General features: G+C 41.7%; 2 protein-coding genes across 2 annotated transcripts; one reads left to right on the top strand and one right to left on the bottom strand.

Annotated features, from left to right (window-relative positions):
* Positions 1–949: 949 nt before the first annotated feature.
* On the top strand, positions 950–6,855 carry sap30l (sap30-like). Its single transcript, XM_086057867.1, has 4 exons — positions 950–1,568; positions 3,032–3,154; positions 3,264–3,362; positions 4,511–6,855. Exons 1-4 carry the CDS (start codon positions 1,383–1,385, stop codon positions 4,640–4,642), a joined length of 540 nt encoding a protein of 179 aa, XP_085913993.1. The 5' UTR covers positions 950–1,382; the 3' UTR covers positions 4,643–6,855.
* Positions 6,856–7,509: 654 nt separating this feature from the next.
* LOC147160532 (heart- and neural crest derivatives-expressed protein 1-like) lies at positions 7,510–10,970 on the bottom strand. Its single transcript, XM_086098833.1, has 2 exons — positions 10,260–10,970; positions 7,510–8,352 (listed from the first exon to the last, which is right to left on the bottom strand). The coding sequence occupies exons 1-2, from the start codon at positions 10,773–10,775 to the stop codon at positions 8,251–8,253; spliced, it is 618 nt and encodes a 205-aa protein (XP_085954959.1). The 5' UTR covers positions 10,776–10,970; the 3' UTR covers positions 7,510–8,250.
* Positions 10,971–11,457: the final 487 nt, after the last annotated feature.

The following is an 11,457-nucleotide window of genomic DNA, read 5'->3' as shown; positions in this document are numbered from 1 at the left end:
TAACTTGCTTCACCATCTACTGTCAATACATCCTGACAACATTTTTTCTGACAGTCTCATCACATCTTAAAGCTCCATTAGAGCTTTTATTGGACTCATCAAGACAATAATCCAATTTGCTTTTCTGCTATGCCACTTTTGCTTTAATGGTGTCCTCTGCTTGAACCTTCCACATCATCTGAGCGTGAATTGGTACCAAGCACCAGACAAATGATAACAAGCAAAAGAGAATCATTAAGTGTTATAATAAAGATGGCTTTGCATAATAAGCAGGGTTTTAAAACTGGCAATGTTTTACTTCTATCTAATGCTTGGTTTTTAGTTGTTATTTTTTTAAAATTGTCCAAATTAAATCAAGTGAATGTATAGAAGCAATCATTTTTAAATGTTTAAAAACTTCTTCTTTTTTTTCACCTTAGTGTCCGTTTTATTTTGTAGACTCTGGCGCCCCCTGTGTGGTCAATGATGGATTCACATGGTGATGTCAACAGACAACATGCATCTCACGCAATGAATATATTTAAATGATGTTAATAAGTGTACGCAATTACTTAAGAACAATTGAGGAGGTTGAATAGTAAATGGGGTTCAATCAGTGATCGGGGTAGCTGAATTAAGTGAATTAACCTCACGTTAACAGGTTGTTAAAAGGTTTCTCAATTATAATTTTAATCTTCATGACCCGTTCGGCCACATAAGCGATTAACCGATTAATGTTTATGCATCTAACGAGTCGAAAACGGACAAAAAAATTGGTCAAATGTGTAGATGAATGTCCCTCGCGCTTACAACGAAATCTTTACTAGCCGTGTGGCGTGTGGAAAACACCAGAGTAATGCACAGGGAGGTGCCAAGACGAGACCGGCGTTCCTGATAGCCAATCATATTAAGGTATTTCCTCGTCCAAGCCCGCCTGCATCTAAAAGGTGACCAATCGTGGCAAGGGAGGGAAACTTCCGTTACTGACACTCCAGTACGTCCATTGTAAAACGCGATTGTTGCGTTTTAAAGACTAGATTTGTTTTAAACCACGAAAAAAAGTTGTTGCGGTCGTCGAATTTTATCTTTCGCTAGCCCGGACTCGGTCGCGATTGCTGTCATACGCGAAACGTGGGCTCTATTCAGAATATCCAGATCACCTTGCGCTTCTGCTAACTAGCCGGAGCTAGCACACGATCGGCCGGCCGCGGTTGACTTGGTGGAATGGCGACAGACTGGAGCATGTTTTCCACTCGCTTCGGAAGAATCCGGCTTTAAAACGCCACGTTTTTATTTTTAAACCAACTCAAAGCCCACCGGAGGAGCACATTCTAAAGGGATTTGGTGGCGTCTGTTGAATTGTTTTGGTCGCGAATCCCCTCCAAGGAGTGGTTCCCTGCAGGATGAATGGCTTCAGTACCGAGGAGGACAGCCACGACGGGCCGCCCGCGCCGCCCCTCTACGGCCAGAGCTGCTGCCTGATCGAGGACGGCGAGCGCTGCGGCCGCTCCGCCGGCAACGCCTCCTTCAGCAAGCGGATCCAGAAGAGCATTTCGCAGAAGAAGCTCAAGCTGGACATCGACAAAAGCGTGAGTGACACTGAAAGAGAGAGAGAGGGGCAAAAAACGACACGGGTGGGTTTTGAAGACGACTTTTCCCTTCTGTGGCGTCTCCACGAGACAACTGGATGTTAGCCGGTTGATTGACAGCTAATGCTAAGCTACTTCGTAGGATACTTAGCTTTGTGGTTTTAGTGATGTTTGGGTACTTTTTGGTTAATTGGGATTTGTTTGTATCGAAAATGAGGTTTTTGTTACCGTCTCTCGCATCGAAACGAGCGAGTGAAGACAGCTGTGCTAACGTTAGCCGCTTTAGCTTTTCCAAGTCTACTTAGTCAACTATCCGGCTAGGACGTTTTGTGGGAATATACCACGGATGCTTTAATTTAGTGGTCCCCAACCACCGGGACACTTTGGACCGGGCCACAGTGGGCTGTGCACAGTTGGAAAAAAAACGGTTTATTAATTAATCCGAGGCTTAAAATATATATATATATATACAAGCAACAAAGTGAGTAAAAAAACCCACAGCTCTTCTCACTAATTATGTTCCATCTGTGACTTAAGTTGTATTGTTCCATATCCAAAGTGAGTGTGTTTATACAACCGTGCTAACGTTATCTGTCCAAACTACATCCAACTTTGATCCACCGGTGTCCTTCTTTTGTCTGCATACTCAGACCTTATAGTATTTTTTAGCAACATTCCTTTCTCTTGAAAGCTTTGATTGTCCACCATAGGACCAACTTTACTACTAGTAGAATGTCGTGTTTTCTTTGGAGCCTGAATACACAAACATAGAAGTCCGTTTTACACAAGTTTGTTTTTCACTGTAAATGGATACAAACTGAGTCATTTTTGGTTTGTTGTTAAAATGGCGGCAGTGTTTTGCTATCCAAGTGCGAATACATTTTAGGAGCCTTTACACAAAACATTTTTTGTAACACTTAACAGAGTTGTTTACCAACGTAGGCTTGTTTGAAACTCGTAAACACAAACTTGTAGGCACTTTTTTTTTATATTGGTCTCAGAAACATGTAATGAAGCATTCCGGGTCCCATGACTTGAGAACTACCCGCTCGATGCCAAATTTTCAAAAACCTCACATGCAGCGAGCCATTCTGACAAAACGGCACGCATACATGCCATGAAGGTCACGGGAGGACAGATTGAAAGGAACATTCCAGTGGGCAGTCGGCACTAGCGACCTAATGGCAAGTTTACATGCATCCGTCATGTGGATTTCCTTCTTGCTGAGCTTGTTAGCTAAATCCACAACAAGACATGTGTTGTTTTTTGTGTGTGTGTGTTTTACTTCTTTTTTTTTTTTTTTTTTTTTTTTTTTTTTTAGCTCTGATACACTCCAGATACCCACTGGTCTTAATGTGCGGATTAGTCAGCAGAGAAAGTCTCTGGTACACAGCTGCTCGGGAATGTTTCGCCACTGTAAACTTGCCTCTTTTTTTTTTTTAAACATATTTTTATTTTTTTAGGTACGCCACTTGTACATTTGTGACTTCCACAAGAACTTCATCCAGAGCGTGCGCAATAAGAGGAAGAGGAAGACGAGCGATGACGGCGGCGAGTCCCCTGATCATGACGTGGAGGTTCCAGAGGTAAAATCTTCCCTTGAGATATTTGTTACTCGAGTAGAATAAATTCCCACTGCCCGTGAGGGTGTGAAGATTCTGGACGTTTGTCGAACCGACTGCTTCTGTCTCCCAGGTGGACCTGTTCCAGCTGCAGGTGAACACGCTGCGGCGCTACAAGCGACACTACAAGCTGCAGACCAGGCCCGGCCTCAACAAGGCCCAGCTGGCGGAGGTGACGGCACATTTTCACCACCGCAAATTCACCGGAATGCCATTGGGCAACCGCAAATACGTGTGACAAAGAGGGTATTTTTCCGTGTCCTCGTTTACTTTGACATACGCGGCGTCGCGGCTCCCACTCTGCCATAATTGCTCACTGAGCGATTGTTCGACTAATTTGCCGCATCGGCAGGTGGACTTATGAAAACCTTCTGTATTCCAGCCAGGCGGCAGGGGATGAATGGCACCGGCCAGCAAGTTGAACGTTTCCCCAGACTCGCCGGGGCCTCGGGACGTGGTTTTAACGAGCCACTCACGTCATTAATAACGCGCCGGTCGACAGCCGACAACCGCCCACAGCTGTGCCGGTGTTCCCCGTAGCGCTTAGCCACGCTGAGTATTTGTTTACGTTTTTTTTTGTTTTGTTTTTTAGCTAAGCTTTGTCCGCTAAGCTCGGGGCGGTTCCTCGTATGCTGTCAAGCAAATGTCAGAAACGTTTCTCGGGTAGCAGCTTCAAATTCCGACCTGCAAATGGCCAATCAGCTGAATAAACATCCATGTGAGTGATTTATTCAGAAGAGAAGGAATGATTTAAAATAAATAAAATTGTCCACCGCCTTACAGCAAGGTTAAAGGTTAAGGTTAGTGACTGGTAAGCAAAGATGGCCCTTTTCACACTGCTGTTGAAGACTAAGTGGACCAGGGAGTTTTCCGGAGAAGTGGCAGTAAAACAGACCAAAATCCAGATTAGTTGCATACTAGTTGTTGTTGAACCAAATGCGAAAGTGTCTTGAGAAAAACTGGAATTTTTGTGACCTTTCCCTGTGGAACACCTGCCAAAAGCCTGTATTTTTCCAGTTTCGATTGTGCCGATGTGCTATATACCATACTGAATTTGGGTTGGGGGTCATTAGAGGGGCAAAGTCAACCATCAGCAATCAGCTTTTTTGCATATGAAAGGTGTGAACCACCCCCCCCCCCCTCCCACGGGCTGAAACAATGAATTGGGTAACTTGACTAATCGATCACAACTTAAGATCAAAGCAAACACGTCTAATTATCTGCCGCCAATTTTCCAGGCTGTCTGTGTGAAAGGGGCATCTTATTGTCAACAAGGGAGCGTGCTTCTGACTGTCAAATGCTTGTCCTGTGCGTCCGCAGACGGTGAGCCGTCACTTCAGGAACATTCCGGTGAACGAGAAGGAAACGCTGACCTACTTTATTTACATGGTGAAGAGCAGCAAGAGCCGCTTGGACCAGAAGGGCGACAGCGGCAGCAAACCGCTCGACTAAAAACAAACAAAAAAACACGCAAGCATCGAACATGGCAAGATATCGCGGAGCAACCAAAAACTGGATCATCACACAACCGCGTCTGGGGATTTTTCTTCTTTTTTTTTTTTTCCGCAGTCGTAACCGTCCATTAATTCTCTTGTTTTTCCTTCTCCCAAACGTTTGCGACTCGAGCACCGGGACTCACTTTGACTTTGCCTATCGTGTGTCGACTGTTACCAAGTCCGACGGGACGAATGTGGGGAAACCTGACGGGAAAAGGCTCACTCTCCCGCCAACAGAATTGAAATTTTACCTTGTCAGGAAAGCCAACATCATGTACTTAAAACAAAATTTATTTTGATCTTCGGGACCTGGACTGGACTGCTGACATTTTGCATGTGGTCTTTTCCCCACCAAGATGCGCACTGCAGGCAGTTTTGAAGTGCTAATTGTTAGCACAGACACGCTAAAAGCTCTTGGCCCAGTGTTTAACAGGTGTTTAACCCTCTTGTTATCTTGCGGGTCAAATTGACCCGTTTTAAAATAAAAGTATCAAGTGCTGTGGCTTAATGTCTGTGAACTACAATAGGATTGGAAAGGTGAGCAATAGAACTAATTATGAGCTATAAGCCATTCTTTTGGGTTTTTCTTTTTTCAATTCATTTCTGACACGTTTTTGAGTAACTGGTCAAATTGACCCTTGAATATTACTGTATTTAAAATCCTAACAGGAGGGTTACATAAAAGCCTGTACAGAAATGCTGAGTGAATTGTTGTCACTAACAGGTTAGAAGTCTTGGCCCAGTGTTTAATCCCATGTTACAGGTCAAATGGACCCATTTTAAAATGTATTTTTTATCTAGTAAGTGTAGTGTATTTAGTACATGGTTTTGTTATTTTCCCATTGCTGACACGTTTTGGCTAATGGGTCGAATTGACCCAGGAATATCTTCCTGAGAAATGACCGTAGCAGAGGGTTTTAAAAACACTGTACAGAAAGGGTTAATACCATTTGTGAGCACTAACTTGCTAAACTCTCTTGGCCCATTGTTTAACCGTTATGTTGCGGGTCAAATTGACCCATTTTAAAATGTCCAGGTTTTTTTCTTTTAATATAGGGGAATGTATTTAATACAGTTTTCCCATTGTTGACACATTTTGGCTAAGGGGTCAAATTGACCCAGGAACATAGCAGCAAGGTTTTAAAAGCCCTGTACAGAAAGTGGGTGTCCAGTGTTTAACCCTCCTGTTGCAGGTCAAATTGACCCAGTGGGTTAAGTACATGTTTTGGGGGGAATTTTTTTCCTGTTTCTGATGCTTTTTGGATAATGGGTCAGATTGACCCAGGATCACTATTAATGGGATTTTTGACAAATAAAAACTACATGACTTTTAGCGCTAATTGTTAACAATGAAACGTTAAAAGCTCTAGCCACTGTTTGAATACTTTATGCCCTCTAATTCCCAACGACCATTGGTGTCAGCAGAGGGCGCTACTAGCCTATGAGTTGTATTTTTCCTTTTTTGTGTGTGTGGTTCGGGTTCGGGTTAGGATAATGGGTCAAATTGACCCAGGGAACATGATTGCTTGTCCTGAGAAACCAACGTTAACAGGAGGGTTAAATGCACCCGTTTGTCGGCAGAGGGCGCTATTATTAAATGAAATTGTTGGCTAGCTAAAGATAGCTTTTCCTTTGTGGATGTTCTGCAGCGGCAAAACTCCAGCGTCCTGGTTGTTTGTCACGCTAAAACCAACACTTGGGTGTGTGTTTTTTCATCGCATTGATCTCTGTACACACTTCAGGGCTTTTTTGGGGGGATTGTTTTTGTTTGTTTGTTTGTTTTTCTTGCCCACGTTTTCAGTTTTGCTGGTAGCTTTTGTTCGCTTCGCGTAGGTCAGAGGTCAGGGGTAACCAGCTGGTCCTCGAGAGCCACTGTCCCGCCTTTTTTCCACCATCACACCTGATTCGATGAACAGGTTCGTTATCGGGTTTCTACAGAGCTTGCTGGTGAGTCAACTGTGTTGGAGGAGGGAGACATAGAAAACAGGCAGGACCGTTACTTTCGAGGTTTTCGAGTTCTCTGCCCTTGACGCAGGGGGTAACCATCCGTCTTTATTCACACGTAGGCGACAATTGCCGCATTAACCTATAATCGTCGTATCGGGAATGACACTTGTATTTATGGCTGCTTATTGCTCCTAATGAAATGAATAAATGTACAGGCCTATACGTTTGCGTGAGTACTTTTACTTTATGTAACTTTTATTATTAAGAAATTAACTTGTATTCAATGCTGCCAATAAATTCCAGCAGTTCCTAAAACACACCGTTAGATGACAGTATTGCGCACCAAACAATTCCTGTCCCCTAATTTGCAGGATTCTTGGAAAACGGTAAGTAGTTTTACTTCAATTCAGTTTTATAATTTGACACAAAACGCTTAACTCTAGCAGTAACCACTGGATGTCAGTATTGTTCTGCAAACACGGGGATCAGTGTTTTTTTTACCCCCATTTTGTTTTATGTGGTTTGATTCTATATCTAGCTTGTTTCCCTGATTTCCGAGTGTTATGTTTACCGATTATTATTTTTTAAATGTATGCCAACAATAAAACATCTGTTGCACTGTATTTTCCCCCATACATTCAAGAGCACTTAAAAAACGCAGCCGATTGACATACTCGCTGAAGTCCAAAATTGCTCCCTTTAGTCACACCAATGATGGAAAATAGTTAAATATCAATCATATCCCTTCGTAAATTACGAAAGCATAAATCCAACGAAGGTTATTTATTTTCTAAATAATGTCATTATTAGGTAATGTGACGATTTTGTTTAGCCAAAAATGAAATGCGTCCAAAAATGGCGGGCGGTCATAAAATAATATCCATTTATTATATAGCTTCACGTCTAATGTACATCTCAATCCACATTTTGCACAAATAATTGAAATCGTTATTTTCTTGTCGTTTGCGTGTGTCAAGCTGCGTTAAAAGTGGACAACATTCGAGTGTGTCGATTCAAGCGGACAGTGAGCACGTTGAGGTAGATTGTCATTCTTATTACACGACAAAAACAATACAAAAAAAGTCAACATATTTACGTCTTTTGCCTGAGTATGGCTTCACACTCCGTGGAAAATAGCCTACCACAAATGCTGTCACTTCGTATTTTTCTTTTGATTTTTTTTTAGCCGATAAAATGACTTCACCGTGGGGAATTAAACACGTTAGCTCTCACAATAATGACCAACAGTAGACCAAGAAATAAAATGTGCCAATACAAACACCAAACAGAAAAGCAAAGTAAAAATAATCGACTAGATCCTCAAATGAAATTGCAAAAAAAAAGGAGTAAAAGACAGTACACGTGTTGCAATTTCAAAACTTGCGATCAAAATGAAAGAATAATTTAAAATGTCTTTCTTTTTTTCCAATACATAATTTAAACGTTTTTTCGTGGGATGTTTGCGACACAACAAGACGGGGGGATAAATACAATATTCCACATTTTTCAACAGCAGGAGAGAATATGAGCAGTCCTTTTCCTTTAGACGGATGATGCGTTCATGGACGGCCGTACAAGTGGTTTGTGAAGGTCGTAAGGGGGGAGGGGAGAAGGGTGTCATTGGTTGAGCTCCAGAGCCCAAACTTGCTGCGGCCACCCGGTCCGACCCTTGACCTTCTTCTCGGTACCGAACAAGTCCTGCTGTGGCGGGCCTTCATTCTGTACAAACCATAAAAAGAACACATTTGTGATCAGGTGAAATAAGGCACAAACATCCCATACACAGGTAATATCATGTTTGAAAAATGTATTCTACTTTTTAAAAATATATAAATACAGTAGTTGTATGTGCAATAATACTTAAAATGTGATTTAAAAAAAATATATACGTACAGAATAGCTCATTTTGACTACTGCATATATTTCTCCACCTTACGTTCAATATGAATTAAAATATCGAACTTGTAATGTATTCTAGAATGTGTCGTTTAAAAATAAACAGTCTTGCCGTAGAAATCAAAAGCTATATAGAACAATTATTTTAAAATAGGGCAGATTACTGAATTGATAACATAACAATATCTACATGTGTTCTTGACCAAAACCTTTTGAAATATTACCAATTTTCAAATATTTGTCGTTTCCAGAATATTTTTCTCTGGTTCTAATAAAATGCATTGTAAGAGTTGTTGTATTTTGTACGTGCATTATGGATCTGCCCTCTCAGATTACAAAAGGTAAAACTCATTTAAAGCGAACCTCAATTAAAAGCTGTATATTTTCAGAATATCATATTAAATGTACTTCACCTCAGAGTGGGGCATGTGAACCGGCTCCAGTTTGTCAACGTCTGTTTTTGTTTAAATAGCAGCTTTTCAGATGGGATATTTTTTTTTATACAAAGTATAATTTCCAAATCTGCTGAGTTTAAAGAAATCCTCTCAAAAAGATGAAAATAATCATAATTAAATAATATAAAGTTAAAATTACTCACAACTGTTTTCCTCACATAGGCGCATGTAAACGTGCAGCTGGCAACCCATTTTCATTTTCAGATCCCAGATTCAAAATTAATTTTACTTTGGAATTTCCCATTTTAACTGCATTTTTAAAGACCAGGCTCCCAAGAATAAAGCCTCGCCAATTTAAAGTAACCATCCATTAAAAAACTCATTGACATCAATTTGATTTAAGTCGTTGACTTCCAAATTTAGTATCTCCCTTTTCCTTTTCAGATACCAGATTTTCAAAGTCAGTCTTAAATACCACACTCCCATTAGACGTGTTGGTTTAATGAATACGTCCGTTTAAAGGCTGCTAATGACAGAATATCAAAATTAATGTAGGCTACTTGCCATGATTTGCTTTAGAGTATAGACCATTTTCATTTTCGTTTTTCTTTTCATATTACAACTTCACATTTCCTTTAAAATACACGATTTTTACATAAATGTTTTAAATATTAGACTCCCAATAAAATAAACTCAAAATACTCGCTACTCGCTATTTTCTTTACGTGTTCAGATTCCTATATTGTACTTTTTAAATAGGCTACCTGAGTCCCATTTAAAATGAGCTCATTTAAACGCAAGTAATATAAAGCTAAAAGTTAAATTTACTTGCAACGACTGGTTACCAGTTTCTTTTTTTAGATCTCAAATACAAGTAATAAAGGTTTTCTTGACATGCCAAACTTGTGTTCGAAATTAGCCGATTTTTAAGCGAACCTATATCTTAAAAAGCTTAATTTTAAACTAAATGTACATTATGTGGCGCAAACTTTTCGTATCCCAATGTTTTAAAGTGATTTTTAAACAACAGGCTCCCTTTAAAAACTCGCCAATTTAATGCAAACCTCTGTTAAAAATATTAATTGACAGAATATGGAATGCAATGTACGTGCTGTTATTTTTGTTAGAGTAGATAATGTAAACGTCCAAACTTAGTATCTCTTTTTTTCTTTTTAGATCCCCAATTAAAACTGTGTTTTTACATACCAGGCTCCTGTTCAAAATTGGTCGATTTAAAGCTAACCTGCGCTGAAAGCAGCTAATTTACCTAATGTGGAACGTTATTTGCTTGCTCTTATTTCCTCTGGCCTGGACCTTGCAAACGTCCACACTCACCAGCTCCCTTTTCCTTTTCAGATCCCGATTCTCGAATTTCTTAATTTCGGCCTTGAAGCCTTCAGTCTCTCCGGCGTCCTTGGCCAGCACGTCCATCAGGTAAGCGATGTAACTCGTGGCCAGACGTAGCGTCTTGATTTTGGACAGTTTGGTGTCGGCGGGCACGTTGGGGATGCACTCCCGCAGCTCGGCGAACGCCGTGTTGATGCTCTCCGTCCGCCGGCGCTCCTTCTTGGGCCCCGACGCCCGCCGCTTGGCCATGCCGCCCTGCAGGCCCTCCAGGCGGGCGTGCTCGTGCTCGTGCTGCGCGGCGACGGCGGCGGCAGGCGGCAGCTCCGCGCCGGCCGGGTAGGGCGCCTGGATCTGGAAGTCCGGGGGCACCTCGCCGTGGTTGAGCACCCAACTCTGGAAGTATGGCGGCGCGTCTTGGTGGCAGCGCTGCACGAACGGGAAGGCTTCGTGCATGAGGTGGTGGTGGTGGTGATGATGGTGCTGGTAGCCGCCGATCAGGTTCATCCTGGCCCGGCTGCTGCTGCTCTCGGTTGGCGTCTCGCTTCTTCTCGGCCACTTCCACGAGTCATTCACCGCTCGGGTATTTTCCCAACATGGCGCATTTCAAATCAAATCCAAAAAAAAAAAACACTCAAAACGAAAGTTCTATTTCCACAAAAGCTCCACTTTTGACATTGGTGAGGCTCCACCGGATAGTCGGAGAAATTTGACCCGGGTGAAGATGCGAGGCCGCCAGGTTTATAAGGAGAGCGCCTGTCGGAGGCGGCCAATGGGGTGGAGAGTTGAAGGGAGTGGGAGGAGTTTGTTTGTCCTCCGTGCCGCTTCAGTGACGTAATCGTCGTCTGGTTTTGATGATGAAAATGTATTTCGGACCTGCAATGATTGATTTCCCCACAACACATTTTTGCACCAGGGGTCAGCAACCTTTTTGAAAGTTAAGAGCTACTTCTTGGGAACTGGGCTACCAGTTTGATAAACACACGTCTGAAATCTTAAATTTGATCACATTACCTATAATTGGCAATCGTTATTAAAAATGAATGATATTCACTTATATGTGAACAAGCTGATAGTGTTTTATTTGTCACAATAATCAACATTTCTATAAATCGATGTGGTTGCATTTTCAAATGATAACTTAGTTCGAGAAAATCACAACGTCCAATCACTGGTAAGCTATTTTGAA

This window comes from Leptonotus elevatus, chromosome 16 (genome assembly GCF_054856555.1).
Source record: "Leptonotus elevatus isolate MCC_2025b chromosome 16, RoL_Lele_1.0, whole genome shotgun sequence".
Lineage (NCBI taxonomy): Eukaryota > Metazoa > Chordata > Actinopteri > Syngnathiformes > Syngnathidae > Leptonotus > Leptonotus elevatus.
Note: the sequence above shows the minus strand (reverse complement) of the source record. Positions and strands in the feature narration are given on the sequence as shown.

Coding starts and splice junctions, on each gene's coding strand:
- sap30l (XM_086057867.1), top strand. CDS start 1,383: ATGAATGGCTTCAGTACCGAGGAGGACAGCCACGACGGGCCGCCCGCG. Junction 1,569..3,031: donor AGCTGGACATCGACAAAAGC/GTGAGTGACACT, acceptor TTATTTTTTTAG/GTACGCCACTTGTACATTTG. Junction 3,155..3,263: donor ATGACGTGGAGGTTCCAGAG/GTAAAATCTTCC, acceptor TCTGTCTCCCAG/GTGGACCTGTTCCAGCTGCA.
- LOC147160532 (XM_086098833.1), bottom strand. CDS start 10,775: ATGAACCTGATCGGCGGCTACCAGCACCATCATCACCACCACCACCAC. Junction 8,353..10,259: donor TGAAAAGGAAAAGGGAGCTG/GTGAGTGTGGAC, acceptor TGGTTTGTACAG/AATGAAGGCCCGCCACAGCA.